We start from the raw sequence: 17420 nt of genomic DNA on the forward strand, positions 1-17420 counted from the left end.
ACAAGAGGCCAGGTTGAAACCTGATTTGCCTTTGTTCTATGACCTACCTGGGCTTCTAAACTCTTCCTAACACCCCAACATCAAAGGTATTACTGGGGTTGCATGCTTTATGCCCTGATCATTCCTTACAATAGCTAAGAACATTCTTTTCCTCTTCCACTTTCACCTCTCTTTGCATTTTCTTCATCGAGTAATACGTGTAGTTGACAGGATGAGCTGCCTGGGCAGCTGGACTGCCGCTGTCTGTTCCCTTCACTGTGCCAGTGCTCATATGCATGCACTACAGTGTGTGGTTGTCCTCTTTGCTCCAAAGCAAAAGAGCTTTGGCTTTTAGCTCTGCCAGGCCTCCCACAGAGAGCTCAGCCCACTCTCTTCTGGGAGTGAAGATGGGGGGCAGGTGTCTTTCCTCTAAGTGCTTTATTAAATCCCTTTACAGAAGGAATCTGCCTGAGACTTGTTACTATTAGAAGTATCTTATTATCATGTCTTTTACTGACAGGCAGATCCATTACTTGGCTATCTGGAGCTAGTCAAAGTTTTCTAGCCTGAAGTGCCACAAGCACAGCACTTACAGGGCCTGGCTCCCAGACAGTGAGAGAATCTTTTATTAGATCCCTAGTGGCTGCTTCTCAAGCTGTCCATCTAGCTGGGGAGCATTCTTATAATCGGAAAACATTTTGTGGAAAATGACTGTGATTGTTACCTATCAAGGTGAAGGAAAGGTGACCTACCACTTAATATTCACAAGAAAGAATAAATAAATGAATGAATGAACATTTGCTGTGTGCCAGACATTGCTAGTCATTTTATATTCATCATTTCATTTAAACCTCCCAACAGCCCTAAGCACCATTATTATTCCCATTTGACAGATGAGAAAACTAAAGCTGAGCAAAATAAAGGACTAAATAACTCAGAATTGTGCAGCAAAAATTCAAAACCAGATTTGTCTGCCTCCCAAATCCATGCTTCTTTTGCTATCCTAGTCTCAGATCTTGTTCTTTTGGTAGACCAGACTTTTATGAGGCCCTCCTGTCTCCTATAGGGCAGTGTGCTCCGAGGTATTAGTTATAATACCTCTGTCAGTCTGCTAGTTTTTCTTCCTTTATGTACTTCCATTCACCTTGGCACCTTGGATAGAGAGAAGGAAATTGCTATTATTAGAGATTTTTGTAAGGTGTTCCAGAGATCTTTTTAAATGACTATGGGATGCAAGGGAAAGCATTTGTTTGCATACAACCCTGGCTTGTGGCTACAGAAAGTCAATTATAGATGTTTCTTTGAGTGATAGCGATTTAAGGAACAGCATCACTCCCAACATAGCTAATTTTTTTTCTTGCTTACCATGTGCCAAGCATTGTTCTAAAAACGTTCATGTATTGATTGGTTTAATCTTCACAACATACCTATAGTAAATACCATTACTCTCCTGCATTTTTTAGATGAGAAAAGTGAGGCACAGAGAGATAAAGTAACTTGCAGAATATCACAGGTAGCCAGAACTCAGGTAGTCTGGCTTACTGTGGCCATTATATCATCCCAAGATCTCTAGACTGATCAAGAAGAACCTATTCCAGATCATCAGACTGCACAGGGTTCTCACCAGAAGGAAGTGGCTTTAAAATTTATTTTTATTTTTTTCAGTTTTGTTGACATAGAGCCACATCCTTTAAAAAAATATTCCATACTTTCCTGCAGCACTTTCTGACTCAGAACACTCATATATGCCCTAAATATTTTTTATACATAAGAATTCCCTATCCTATACATTTATATGCCCTTCAGAATGTTCTCTTTTCTCTGCTAACAGAGATATTGTTCAGTCAGAAAATTGTTTACATGCAGGTTTTTTTTAGTTTTTTTTTTTTAATATATTTTATTGATTTTTTTACAGAGAGGAAGGGAGAGGGATAGAGAGCTAGAAACATCGATGAGAGAGAAACATCGATCAGCTGCCTCCTGCACACCCCCCACCGGGGATGTGCCCGCAACCAAGGTACATGCCCTTGACCGGAATCGAACCCGGGACCCTTGAGTCCGCAGGCCGACGCTCTATCCACTGAGCCAAACCGGTTTTGGCTACATGCAGGTTTTATATGCTGTCAAGTTGTCCCCTTGGAAGTATAGCATAGTGGATAAAAGCACAGATTCTGGCGCTGGCCAGAGCGGCTCAGTTGGTTGAGCATTGTCCTGTGCACCAAAAGGTCACTGTTTGGATTCCTGGTCAAGGCACATACCTAGGTTGTGGGTTCAATCCCCACAGCCAATAAATGTCACATTGATGTGTGTGTTTTTTTTCCCTCTCTCCCTCTAAAAAATCAATAAAAATATATTCTTTATTTTTAAAAAGTACAGATTCTAGAGTTAAATCACCTAGGTATAAATTACGGGTCTGTCATTTGTTGTCTGGTGACCTTGGGAAAGTTACTTTACCTTTCAATGCCTCATGTTCCTTTTCTGTAAAATGGTTGTCATGAGCATTGAATTTTATATCTGTATCTACACCCCCCCCACACACACACACAGGCATCTTAGGACAGTTTTGGGGACATAGTAAGCCCTGTGTGATGTTAGCGACTAGTGTTCCTTTATCAGTGTTATTAGCTTAAAAACCTACATGTAAATGAATACCTAGGATGAGGAATGCTGGCATGCTCAAATTTCTTTTGTGTGATGAATTAGGAGACAGCCTAACATGAATCAGTAAAAAGCTGTGGAGCATTTTAACCATTATTTTTGACCTTTATTTAAGAGCTGCAAATAGCTGCAAAAATGACTAATGAGTTTTTCCTTTCAAACAGCTAGAGGTTAGCAGAGGGGCAGTGACACAGACAGGTGGAGGGTGGGGGTGGCTGGTAGGCAACAAGAATATAGAGGGGGTGGGCCTCTCCCTTACATAAATCATGGGTGAAATTATTTGCTCATCTGTCCTGAAGCCCAATTTTTTTTTCTTTCCTCATGCCAGACCAGAATCCTTGATGGCAGAAGACTCCAAACCCAAGCCAGCATGGAGCCAGAGCTACTTGTTTCCTGAAGAGCAGTTGTCCTTCATGGGCTGGCGCTCCGAGAAGCAGCACCTCAGTCCCGTGGGCTTCAGTGAACTCAAGACAACAGGGTCTGCTGCTACACTTGTCAAGCCCCTGGGTGCCACTGGTTCCATTTTCCCCCCATATTATTCTGCAACTATGGAGGAGGCTGGGGCCATTGGGGATACACCAGAAGTGGAGAGATGCTATTCCTTCTCAGGCAGAAGGCCTGCTCTACAGCAGGCAGTCTCAGAAGAGCTCATGAGAGATGTGGTGGGCCGTGACAAGTCCCTGGCAGGGGTGCTAACCCCAGCCTCCAACATGGTGACCACTGCTGAGGTCATGGGTGACCTCTTTGCTGTGGGAGATCTGCAGTGGAGGGGCCATCTCAAGCAGAAGTTGTACCATCAGGAAAGAAGAAATTATCGGAATGTCCAGGAAAGCCACAGGGTGCCTTTGTAAGCAAGCAGACTAGATAGAGCTGGGGGTGGGCGATGTCTAGGATGGGTAGGAGGGATGCCAACAGGCTTAGAAAACAAATAGCTAAGGTCTCAGATACATCCCTACCACCTAGACCCTCCTTTGGGGTTCATATACTGGGGCCATGAACCAAGGGGAATAATTGATGATAAGCCCAGGACTTTAAGGGCCTGTCAGTTTTTCTGGATTTTACTGGGTTGTCAATGACCAAACCAAATTATCTCTAAGGAAGTCCCTGTAGCTTCAGAAGTCAGGGACAAGGAAATAGCCTTTTAAGTTCTTAAAATTGGTCTTGACTTGAATTCTAGATGGCCTTTATGTGGTCTGTTTATATTTGAATAGTGCCACCTGGTCCATTATTTTCTTATTTTACAACTCCTTGGCAAAGCAGGATCCCACTGTATTACAAATAGGGAAACTAAGAAGCAGAAAGGTCAGCAGCCTCTCAACAGAGGTGTTCAAATGGTCACTCTTTGTTCCCACAGGCAAGAATTTCAGCACTTCTCGCCTCCTCAAGGGGCCCCAGGGATTTCTACCTCTTACTCAGCTTATTACAATATTTCTGTGGCCAAGGCAGAGCTGTTGAACAAGTTGAAAGACCAACCTGAAATGGCAGAGATTGGCCTAGGAGAGGAGGAAGTAGACAATGAACTGGCTCAAAAAAAGGTGAATTTTTTTATATACCTTAGAAATTTTAGCTTGAGTGAATCTAGAGATTGCCCTGCCCTCTAAACTCTTTAGAACATCTTGGTACATTCCTATATTTTCAGTCTGAAAATCAAATAGCCTCTCTGGGTTTCTCACAAATACAACTCGAGTCTCTTTTTGATCTGGTCAATAATAGTAATTATGGTAGTAGTAATCATAGTCATCACTGCAATATCTAATCCTTAAAACAACTCTACAAGGTAGACATTACTGTCCCCTTTTTGCCAATTGAGAGGACTAAGTTGCCCAGGACTTGAAGTCAAGACTATCTTTCTTTTGGGCTGTCCCTCTGAAATTAGCCAGACTTGTTTGTTTGTTTTTCTTTTTAGTTAATCCTCACCTGAGGACATTTTTTCCCATTGTTTTTTCAGAGAGAATGTAAGGGACCAGGAGGAGGAGGAGAAGGGATAGGAGGGGAGCAGAAAGGGGAAAGAGAGGTGAGAGAGACACATCAATTAGTTGCCTTCCATACACACCTGACCAGGGCCAGGGAAGGAACATGTAACCCAGGTACATGCCCTTGACCTGGAATCGAACCCATGACCCTTCGGTGTGTGGGCTGACACTACCACTGAGCAACACTGACCAGGGCAAGCCAGCCTTGTTAAGTAACACACTGCCCAGGGCACATCAGAGTTTTGGCCAGTGAACTCTAACCAATGGTAATCATTGATTGTATTATCTGTGTAACTTTCTGGGACAGAGAACAGACTAACTATGAAAAGGAGAAATTATAAGCTGGTAAACTTTAGTGTTTATTTTCAAAAGTAGTCTGTAATCTCTTAAAAATGTTAAATAGATAAATGGAAATGTTGTTGCTATTGCAAAGCCTCCCCTTTCTTCCTCTAAGTACCACTAGCCTGGTTGTCTAATCAAATTCCTGGAATCACTTTGCCCTCTCTGCACTTACCCATTTTATTTCATAAACAACTGGGTTTCCATGACAACCTGAAAGGCCCAATTTACCACTTCGTGGACATCTGAACGCAATGTAAATTAGTCATCGGCCCATGTTTCTCATTCAGGATATGACCTGTAGGAAAGCTCAAGGCTATTTACAAAAGTCCCCACCACCACTTTCCAATATGAAACAAAATGTCAGAGAAGGAATTAGAAGCATGACGGTATCAAAGATTTCTTGATCCAGATGCCTGTTTCTTTGGATTCCATATTCCCTGATCATGGCAGGCTTCTCCTGCCTTACTTAGGACCTTCTCATTATGAGGAAACCTAATAATAGTCTGACCAGAAGAAGAGAGAAATGATCAGAAATGGTGACACATAGAAATAGCAGATAGTGATTTGAAGTGATTGTTGGTGGGCTGGAACAGTTTTTGTCTCTGAGGAAGATGGTGAGAAATGATACTGATTTGTAATATCCCAGAAAAGCAGCTAAGTTCTAGCTAGGTCTGTGATGACTTCATAACTCTATCTACTACACTTCCCCCAGGGTTGAAGTTCAGGTTGCAAAGCCCAAATGCCAAGAAAGAAAGGGTTGTCTCCACTTTTATCCTGGCAGACCTATGGAACCTAAGAACTGGGTTGGGTAGTTGATTTTCCAGGTTGATCATTTGGCCCCCAGCCCTACTTTATCTTTGGCATTGAGTTTTATTTTGGAGAAAAGAAGATAAGAAATATCTGGGAGCCTCTTGGCATCTAATTGTGTTGCCTCATGCATATCATTGAGCCCTCATTCCCAGTGGATTTTGGAATTTTTCCTAAATTAAACCTATTACACTTTAGACTAAGATCATGGTAATCTCCTGAACATTGACCAGTCCTGAAATATGACAACAGATTCTGAACCCAGAGCAGGGTCTCTTGGTCTTGGTCACCTTGGATATCTCTAAACAAAGTACTAGAAAAGAATACAATCTAGAAAACTATTCCTGGGGAGAAATAATAAAACAAACATCAAAGCATACTTCTTATATACAAGATACTGTTCTAAGCACATAACATGTACTAACTCATTTAATTATCATAACAGCATTTGAGATAAGTACTATTGTTACCCTATTTTCAGATGGGAAAATTGAGGCACAGAGTGGTTGAGTTATTTGCTCAAGGTCACTCTACTACTTAGTGGCAGAACTGGGGTTCAAACTCAGATAGCAGTAGTAGTAATACCCAGGTAATCCTATATAATAAAAGGCTAATATGCAAATTGACCAAACAGTGGAACAATTGGTCACTCTGACGTGCACTGACCACCAGGGGGCAGACACTCAATGCAGGAGCTGCCCCCTGGTGGTCAGTGCTCTCAGCCAGAAGCCAGGCTCACAGCTGGTGAGCACAGCAGGGGTGGTGGGAGCCTCTCCCGCCTCTGCGGCAGTGCTAAGGATGTCCGACTGAGGATGTCCGACTGCTGCCGTCAGTCGGACATCTCCTGAGGGCTCCCGGATGGCGAGAGGGCATAGGCCGGACTTAGGGACCCCCAAGTGCATGCATTTCATGCACCGGGCCTCTAGTAATATAATAACAACAATAGCAGCAGCAGCATTAGTGAACATGTATTTAGTGATTAATGTTCCAGGCAAATTACTGAGTATTTTACCTCTATGATATCACTTAACCCTCACAAGAATAGGGAGTAGGAAGAGAGGAGGCACTTCTCCAATTTACAGATGAGAAAACAGAAGTCTCAGTGGGACTGGGTATCTCACTCAAGGTCACACAGTTTTGAGGAGGTAGAATTGGAATCCAGGCATCTCTGACTCCACAACTCCACTCTACCACACTACCTTCCTGTAAGTGCAGTCCCAGAACTGACTATAGGAGAGACAAATTAGAAGACACAGGCAGTGCTTCCCTCAAACTTACACTCAATGGTAGGAGAGGAATCAGGTGCACACACAAGAAACAGAAAGTGAACAACTTCAAATTACACAATAGGCTTCTAATTCTAAACATCTGGAGAGTTCAGAAAAGAAAAAGATTATTGAGAGAAGACTTATGGGGACAGAGGTTTTCAGCAGGGAGGATAGAGACAAAGCTGGGCTCTGAAGAAGGAATGGGACTGGCCAAAGTGAAGGAAGAGATAAAGAACAGGTAGAACTGCATAAGCAGATCAGAAACACAAGAATTAGTGTTGTGAACACAGAGGAGGGTGAGGAGCTAATCTTGAAAGGTTCTGATGAGTGGAATCAGAATGGTAGAGTGGGGACAAACTGAATAATAATAATAATAGCAGCCAGCTTTTACTGAGCATTCAGTCTGTGCTAAACCCTTAGCATTCATTATCTCATTGAATCCTTATTACAATTCAATGAAGTAGGTACTGCGGTTGTCCCCATTCCGCAGATAAAGAAAGTAAAACTTCATAAAGAAATTCACCTAAGGTCACACAGCTAGGAAGTGGCAGAGTTTTAAGTCAAACCTAGTTATTGCAGAACTCAGATTCTTATTGAAAAGGCCTGAAAAGTTAAGCTGAGGGGGTAAAAATCTAGCACAATGCCATGAACACCAGAGGTACTTAAATGGATAGAAGGAGATTGAATAAAGAAATAGGCAAATACTTGATGACAATGCTTTTTTAACCTATGTTCTCATAAGCATTCCAATTTCTGTTTATTAAACAGTATTTATTTATTATTTAATTTATTGGGGTGACAGTCAATAAAATTATATAGGTTTTCAGGTGTACAATTCTATAATTCATCATCTCTATACTGTATTGTGTGTTCACCACCCAACATCAAGTCTCCTTCTGTCACTATTTATCCCCCTTTACCTTCTTCTACCTCCCCCAACCCCTTTCCCTCAAGTAATCACCATACTATTGTCTGTGTCTGAGATTGTTTTGCTTAATCCCTTCACCTTTTTCACCCAGTTACCCAATCTCCTTCCCCTATGACAGCTGTCACTCTGTTCTCCGTATCTATGAGTCTGTTTCTATTTTGTTTGCTTGTTTATTTTGTTCATTAGATTCCACATATAAGTAAAATCATATGGTATTTATCTTTCCCTGACTGGCTTATTTCACTTAGCATAATACTCTCCAGGTCCATCCAGGCTGTAGCAAAAGATAAAATTTCCTTCTTTTTATGGCCACAAAGTATTCCATGGTGTAAATGTACTACAGCTTTCTATCCACTCATCTATTGATGAGCACTGGGCTGCTTCCAAATCTTGGCTATTATAAATAATGCTCCAATGAACATAGGGGTGCATATAGTCTTTCAAATTAGTGTTTTGGGATTCTTCAGATATATTCCCAGAAGTGGGATTGCTGGTTCAAAAAGCAGTTCCATTTTTTATTTTCTGAGGTCACTCTATACCGCTTTCCACAGTGGCTGCACCAGTCTGCATTTTCACCAACAGTGCATGAGGGTTTCCTTTCTATACATCCTCCACAACACTTGTTTGTTGATTTATTGATGATAGCCAATCTAACAGGTGTGAGATGGTATCTCATTTTGGTTTTAATTTTCATTTCTCTGATGATTAGCAATGATGAGTATCTTTTCATATGTCTATTGGCCATTTGTATGTCCTCTTTGGAGAAGTGTCTATTCAGATCCTTTGTGCATTTTTTAAATGATTGTCTGGTGTTTTTTAAAAAATATATCTATATATATATAAAAGCGAATGACTGGTCACTATAACATGCACTGACCACCAGGGGTAGACCCTTAACATGGGAGCTGCCCCCTGGTAGTCAGTGCACTCCCACAGCCAACCTCCCACAGTCCCTCCCCACAGCTGGCCAGCCCCGATCAGCCCCAATTGCCAGCCAGGCTGAGGAACCCTGCCCATGCATGAATTCGTGCACTGGGCCTCCAGTTTTTTATTTCAGAGAGGAAGGGACAGGGAGAGAGATCAATGATGAGAAAGAATTATTGATCGGCTGCACCGTACACTGGGGATGGAGCCTGCAACACGGGCACGTACCCTGACTGGGAATCAAACCATGACCTCCTCTTTCATAGGTCACTCACTGCTCAACCACTGGACTGGATTGTTTGTTTGTTTGTTTGTTTGTGTTTTAGTGTTGAGTTGTCTGAGTTCTTTATAAATTTTGGATATTAATCTCTTATCAGATGTATTGATGAATATGTTCTTTCATTCAGTGGGTTGTCTTTATTTTTTTTGATGGTTTCCTTTGCTGTGCAAAACATTTTTAGTTTGATGTAGTCCCATTTGTTTATTTTTTCCTTTTATCCATTGCCCAGAGAGATATATCAGAAAAAATATTGCTACAAGAAATGTGTGAGATTTAACTGCGATGTTTTCTCTAATATTTTTATGGTTTTGAGTCTTAAATTTTAGTCTTTAAATCTATTTTGAATTTATTCTTGTGTATGGTATAAGAAGGTAGTCTAGTTTCATTTTTTCAGCAAGTATTTATGAAGTTACATTTGGTATTAGCCCATGGGTATCACTTGTCTAATGCCAAGACATTTCATAGTGACAGAGATTCCTCCCAGATTCTAAGAGATGGGAGAGAAGACTGTCCTGAAAACAGGAATTGCTCATGTGACTTGCTCAGGTTTCTTTTGTTTCCAGTGACTAGGGTAGAGCCCACCATCTGTTACTTGGATCCAAAAACATAGGTTACAAGAACATATCAGTTTTTGTCAGTCCCCATCCTCATCCTTTGCTTTCTTCTCTATGTTTCTCCTAGATACAGCTTATTGAAAGCATTGGCAGAAAACTTTCTGTCCTACGGGAGGCCCAGCGAGGATTGCTGGAGGACATCAATGCCAATTCTGCCCTTGGGGAAGAGGTGGAGGCCAACCTAAAAGCTGTCTGCAAGTCCAATGAGTTTGAAAAATACCGTTTGTTTATTGGGGACCTGGATAAAGTGGTCAACCTGTTGCTGTCACTCTCTGGACGACTGGCCCGGGTAGAAAATGCTCTCAACAGCATTGATTCAGAAGCTGACCAGGAGAAGGTAGAGTTGGAGTCTCTTGGGTGTGGATGGAGGGGAATGCCATATGTGTCTTCTTGGGGCTTCCTCTTTCAAGTTTGGATAGTCTGGGAGGCAGTAGAGCATAGTGTTATGAGTGTGAGCACTGTCTTTTAAGTGCCTTGAAATTCTGGCTCTACCCCTAATTAGCTGTGTGACTGTAGGCAACTTACTTAACCTCACTCTGTCTCAATCTCTTAAAAATGGGATGATCACACTCCCTACTACATAAGTTTGAAAATTAAATTAGGTAATTCATGTTAATGTCTTAAAACAGGGCCTGGAACAGGGTAAACACTGAATCAATGCTGTCAGTAGTAATAGTAGCAGCAGCAGCAATCTCTCTCTCTCTCTCTCTCTCTCTCTCTCTCTCTCTCTCTCTGTCTTAGAGGGCAAGGTCTCACCAAGTATTTGACATTGGGAGGCTGTCAGTTCCACAGGTTGGGTCAATTTGCATACATTCATGAACCCAAACTGCATTGCCTTTCCCTATGCAAGTGGTGTTAGATAAAAATTTGATTTTACAATAAGAGGCACATAGGCATGTGCCTACACATATGGCTACACATATATACCCACGCAGAGACAGATACCATTTTAAAAGCATTATTGCAGTGATGGTTGTTCACCAGATAGAAGGGGCCTGAGCTAGCTTTGTCAGAGCCTTCCCTCACACCTACTTCAGTGATAGTCCACTAAAGATAGCTTAGAGATGGAAAAAGGGAATTGCATATCCCCCTGGCCAGAATCACTTTCGTGTATATTCTCCCCCTGCTACAGGAAAGAAAAGCTTGTGCATGAAGGTGGACTTCAGGGCAGGAAATCTACGATTGATCAGTTAGCAGAATGCGTAGTTGCTTTGTGGCAGCATGCCTGGTGGAGCAATGGGTTAGGCTGATGACTGGTAATTGAAATGACTCTTAATTGGTTTTCTATTTCCCCAGTTGGTGCTGATAGAGAAGAAGCAGCAGCTGACAGGGCAGTTGGCAGATGCCAAGGAGCTGAAGGAGCACATGGACCGGAGGGAGAAGTTGGTGTTTGGCATGGTCTCCCGCTACCTGCCTCAGGACCAGCTCCAAGATTATCAGCACTTTGTGAAGATGAAATCTGCTCTCATCATTGAACAGCGAGAGCTAGAAGAGAAGATCAAGCTTGGGGAAGAGCAGCTCAAATGTCTCAGGGAGAGCCTACTCCTGGGGCCTAGCAATTTCTAATTCCGCCAGCAGACTGCCCACATCATCACTGCCCAGCCACAGTGGGAAGTGCTTTCAATCTTTGTTAGCAGTTCGTTAGCAAATAGATAGCAGTTAGTTAGCAGTTTGTTCCATATCCTCTACCCTGGATATCTCTCACTGCCCCTTACCAAGCAGTGTGCCCAACCAGCTAGGACACTCTGGGGAAACCCCAAACTTCTACCCTAGGAAGTAGAAGCAAGAAGTAGAAACTGTAATGGAGTGTGATCATACAACCACACTCTTTCCCACAGTTTGCACAGCAAGCACTTAGCACACACAGAACCAACAAAGTGCCTTCATTCTTGTTTGTAGTAGGATATCAGAGACATCATGCACTCATCACCCACCCACACCATAATCAGCCAAGACTCAAGGCCCAGTCATTTCCCACAGAAATTTGACTGTCTTGAGGGCATTTACCTACTGGAATTTCAGGGCTTTACTCAAGCTTTGCAGTGGGAAGCAAAGAAGGAGGAATTTTACTTAACAGAATGTGAGCAAAGGATTTGGAATCCCCAGATGCCCTGTTACGTAGAGCTAGGCTTAATGAAATTGGTCCCATCCCCACCTTTCCCAGCATCTTCATAAAGGGTAAGAGGCCCACTATCAGCCCTGGCTAGTGTGGCCCTCCTCCTGTCCTAAGACTTTGGACCTACCACTTCCTGTTTCATCTTGCCTTTGTATTGCTGGAGTTACAGATGGCTACCCTAAGGGCTTCACACTATGGGCCATGAATAGCTCTGCTAAAGCTGACTTCTGCATACATGTTTCAATACTGGGGGGAAGGGGTTCTTATTGTTATATTTTAAATGTCCTTTTGACTTTATTTATTTTTATTGTTTTTTCTTCTTTTTTAACTAATAAGGTGAGAGGAGGGGAGTTAGAAAGGGAAAAGTTAGCCCAGGAGGAAAACATTTTCTGTAGATCAGCCTGAATTCACCATGGCTAGGTAACTGGTGTCAAGGCTTTGAATTATTCCCACCATAGCTGACAAGTATTTAAGAAAGTTCTCACCTTGAACTCAGAGCTTCTCCAGTGTGGCCTGGTCCTATACTTCCATTGAAGTATGGATAACCATGCGCTTAGCATTCCCCAAAAGGGTCCAATTTTTTTCTTACTTATTTTTCCTTGAAACCAAAGAAATCTGAAACTGACCAAGGTCCACCTATTTCTCCAAGTCTTCAAGCTAAGGAAAAGGGGAGAGATAAGCTCAGGAGGAACTCCTCTACCTAACTGCTTTCTCAGCCTGTGGTCTGGCTCAGGGAACCAAAATTCATGGTAGCAGAAAGCTCCAGTCAGGGCCAGCCCCCAGTACAAATTATGAACCAGCCAGGATCTGAGGTAGACAAACAACTGATGCTGCTGCTGTTGCCTAGTTCCTGGCACTGGTAGCCAGTTTCTGTCCTGGGAAAGCCTTCAGGTGATGGCAGGAAGGTAGTTGTGGCCAAATTGTCCTGTTATACAGCTTAGTTCCCTATTCCTTGCTAACTGACCCATGCTTGGTATTGCCCAGCCCTGCCCAGCATCCCTGACATCTGTTCTAGTCATTGATGAGTTCCTCACTGTCTTTGGAGGTTAACTGTAGCAGCAGGAGTGCCTCAATTGACCAAAAGAATTTGCCAAGGAATTTTGCTGCTGCTACAAATACTGGTTCTTAACTTCCGTTTCCTCCTCATTGTATTTGAAAACAATAGAAGAATCTTGGCCAGCAGGGTGTCCTGTGGGGGGGGGGTTGGGGGCTGAGTATGCTCTTAGTATACTGCTGCTGTCAGAACTACTGTTAAAATGTCAACCTGCCATTCTCCCCCCAAGTGGAGAATTCTACTTTATTCAGGAAGGCTGATGGCTTGTAAAGGGCTAGGTTTACCCAAGCCAAGGTTGAGGAAGGTGGAAGAGTACTTTTAATATAGGCTGTGGCTGCCATGTTTTTAAAAACACAGGCTCTAAAATAAACAATGAGCAAGACTGAGATGAGGCCAATGTAGTCCATCATTATAAGATTGTATGCTTGTGTGTATGTGTGTGTGTGTGTGTGTGTGTGTGTGTGTGTGCACATCTAGAACAGATTTTTGGAAATATAGGCCCATAGAAAAGAGTGATCACTCACCTGGACACTATGGCCACAGTCTTAGTTTTTCTAGTCAGCGATAGATTGGTTGTAACTTAAGTTTATCACACTAAAAGTACTATCAACTCATATTTTAGTCCCTCATGCCATCTCAAATTATTTTAGAGTTGGAATCAGAACAAAAGGATGCTCATTTGTACACAGAGGGACAGTTTCCAAAGATCTTAACAAAATAAACCCAAAATTATATTGCTCAATATAATTAATGCCCAGCACTGCTAACTTGGCAGTCCCACTGTGAGTGATAGTGCTATAAAGCTGTCCCTATTACTTCAAATGCTGAGTCTCTCCTCTGTTCTCATGTCCTGGGCTCTGCCCTCCACAAAGGCCAGTCAGAAGAAAGAAGTTTGGAAGGCAGGCCAAGGGATTTCCACAAAGTGTTATTGGTCTTGAAGTCTGCCCTCTCCCTTCAAATACTCATACAGGCCCCAGTGTGTAATAGGTAAGTACAGTGGTTGATATATAGAGAGGAATCAGTGCAAGAGCTACTATGATATGTCCGTTCCAACTCCCCACTCCCAGAGCCTTGAGTAATAACGTCTCCTTGAATCCTACTAGCTGCAGACTTGGCCAGGGTATAGCAGTAAATGCTCAATGGGAATCCAACAGAAAGAGACAGAGACACTGAAAATAAAGTCCTTGCAAGGGAAAAACTGGAAGCAGAGGTACAAAGAGGGTGAAAAGATGAAAAGCCTCTTTCAAGACCAGGTTCAGGTTCTGTTTTCCATTTAACCTCATGTGCCAAAAAGTTGTCCAGGGGCACTAGAGCCACAACGCCAGCCTCCCTAAAGGTGCTGCTCTGCCAGTAGCAAGTTTCAGATGGAGGAAGCTGGGCACATTTCTGGCCACTTCCTCCTGTCTGCAGCTTGGTGACTCCCGCTGTGTTTGCCAAAGGAGTTATCTATGCCAATAATATTTCTGTAACAGCATATTATATTCTTTGAAGATTAGTAGATCTTTAGAGGGGGGTGGGGCAGGGGGCAATTTCTATAGATAAAGAATCAGTGTTTATTGTACAACAGTTGGGGGTCATCTATCCCATGTGAAGCTATTATTTTTCTGAGTCTTAATTGTTTCTGAATTTGTGTCCTCCACCACTCCCTTCTTGGCTGACATTGATATGCCTGTCAGATTGTCATCAAGGGTTATACTTCAATAAAAGGTGCTAAGGACAAAAATAATTATCTCATGTGTTTTGACTGAGGTGATGGAAATCTAATATCCTACTAAAAACTATTGGAAAGGAATTTGGTCATCTATCCATAGTTCTTCATAGGTAACCATTTGACCAGAGCCTTACCCACATTCCTAAATCCTTAACCTGGCCCCTCGGATTGCATTGGCACTATATCATTCATTATCCCCAGTAAAATAATTTAGAATTCAGGAAGAGTCAACAATAGTTTTAACCACAAATGTAAATCTCAGCAGTATAAAGAGTCCAGTTCTGAAGTCTGTTCTGATCAGAAGTGAACAACTTTCTATACCACCTCTAACCTTGAGTTCTGTCTACTAGTATCATCTTCCTTCTACCTGATATTCTGGTCTCACACCCTCACTCTTAGCAACATAACCAAGATAACCTCAAGCTTTAGACCCAATTGCACTCTAGGCAACTCTGCTGACCCTGAAAAACTTAATTTTTTTCCTGATCCATATATTGTTCATATCCCAACTGATATCTTATTTCAGATGTCCAGTGTGGGGGAGTGAAAAGAGCCTAGCTTTGGCATTAGCATGAACTATGTTCAAATCCTGGTTCTGCCACTTAGTCTATGAACTTGGTTATTTGCTCAACTTCTGATTTCCTTTTTTATCTATAAATGGAACCAATAATATATATTTTACAGGGTTAGTGTGGCTTAAAATAATAAGTGAAAGCTACCAGCTACCTACTGAGAAGTTGTTAGAAAGACATAATCCCAGACTCCACCCAAACTCACTGACAAAAGTCTGCATTTTAATTACCCAGGATATTGATATGCATATTAAAGGTTGAGAAGCAGTAACCTATCACAAACATGCTCAATACCTGGTAACTACACATTATTCTAGTCCTGATTTACTCAATCATTCCTTCTGAATCCTAGACATATTCTTGCTCTTCTCATACTGCCTGCCTAAATGAGTTCAGCAAGGTTGCATGATATAAGGTTGATATATAAAAGCCCATGTATTTCTATACATTAGCAATGAACAATCTAAAATAATTAAGAAAACATTTCCCTTTACAGTGGTATCAACTTAATAAAATACTCAGGAATACATTGAACAAAAGAAGTGCAAGTACACTGAAAACTACAAAACATGGTTGAAAGAAAAAATTTAAAATCTAAATAAGTATAAAGACACCCATGTTTATGGATGGAAAGACAATGTTGTTTAAATGACAGTACTCCCAAAATTCATCTACAGATTCAATGCAATCCTTATGAGAATCCTAGCTGGATTCTTTGCATAATTTGAAAAGTCAAACTTGAAATTCATATGTAATTGCAAGGAACCCAGAATAGTTAAAATAATCTCTAAAAAGAACATAGTTGGAAGACTCACACTTCTCGAGTTCAAAACTTACTACAAAACCACACTAATCAAGACTGGGGTACAAGCACAAGGTTAGACACATAAATAAATGGAATAGTATTGAGAGTACAGAAATAAACCCTCACATTTATGGTAAATTAATTTTTGATAAGAATACCAAGATAAAATGGAGAAAGAATAGTTTTTCAACAAATTATGTGGGGACAACTGAGAAACCATATGGAAAAGAATGACATTGGACCCCTGCCTTACACCACATGCAAAATTAACTTGAAATGGATTATAAACCAAAATGTAAAAGCTAACATTACAGAACTCTTAGAAGAAAACATAGTAGTAAATCTTCCTGACACGGGGTTAGGCAGTGATTATTTATAACTCCAAAAGCACAAGTGACAAATAAACAAATAAATTAAAGTACATCAAAATTAAAAACTTTGTGCTGCAAACAATACTATCAAAGTGAAATCACAATCCACATAATTGGAAAAATATTTACATATTGTATATCTAATATTAGACCTTTATTCAGAACATATAAATAACTATTAAAACTCCATGATAAAATAAATAAAATGGGAAAAGGATTATAATAGACATTTCTCCAAAGAATATATGCAAATTGCCAATAAGTACAGGGAAAGATGTTCAACATTAAAGACATACAAATAAAAACTATAGACCTAGCAGGTTTGGCTCAACGGTTAGAGCATCGGCCTGCAGACCAAAGGGTCCCGGGTTTGATTCCAGTGAAAAGTACGTACATTGGTTGGGTTACAGGCTCCTCCTGGCCCGGGCCCTGATGAAGGCATGTGCAGGAGGTAACCAATTGGTGTGTTTCTCTCACATTGATATTTCTCTCTGTCTTTCCCTCTCTCTTCCACTCTCTCTAAAAATCAATGGAAAATATCCTCAGGTGAGGATGAAAAAAAAACTACAATGAGAAACTACCTTATACCCACTACAATGGCTATAACAAAAAGACAAACAATAACAAGTATTGGTGAAGATATGGAGACATTGAATCACTCATACATTGCTGGTGGAAAACAATTTGGCAGTTCCTTAAAACATTAAATATAAAGTTTTTAAAACGTTTTTTTTAGAGAGAGGAAGAGAGAGAGAGAGAGAAACATAAATTGGTTGCTTCCCACCTGGGCCCCATCTGGGGATTGAACCTGTAACCTTGGTATGTGCCCTCACCAGAAATAGAACCAATCAGCTCTTGAGCATATTTAACTCCTCTGTGCCTGGGTGTCCTCTTCTGTGGATCAGAGGTAACAAAAACACATACCTCATTGATTTGTTGTGAGGAATTATTGAGTTAATCCATGAAAAGTGCTTAAAACAGGGCCTAGAACAGCCGTGGGCAAACTATGGCCCGCAGG

At 41.4% G+C, this 17420-nt stretch overlaps 1 protein-coding gene across 1 annotated transcript in view; it reads left to right on the forward strand.

Moving 5' to 3' along the window:
• The window catches only part of SHROOM4 (shroom family member 4), a 205603-nt gene extending 190948 nt beyond the window's left edge, over positions 1-14655 (forward strand). The window contains exons 7-9 of the mRNA XM_080652097.1: positions 3992-4172; positions 9841-10110; positions 11070-14655. Of these exons, the coding sequence (XP_080508223.1) occupies positions 3992-4172; positions 9841-10110; positions 11070-11339 (721 nt within the window). The 3' untranslated portion in view covers positions 11340-14655. The remainder of the gene's footprint in view (positions 1-3991; positions 4173-9840; positions 10111-11069) is intronic.
• The last annotated feature ends 2765 nt before the right edge of the window (positions 14656-17420 follow it).

Source organism: Plecotus auritus (genome assembly GCF_963455305.1).
Source record: "Plecotus auritus genome assembly, chromosome: X".
Lineage (NCBI taxonomy): Eukaryota > Metazoa > Chordata > Mammalia > Chiroptera > Vespertilionidae > Plecotus > Plecotus auritus.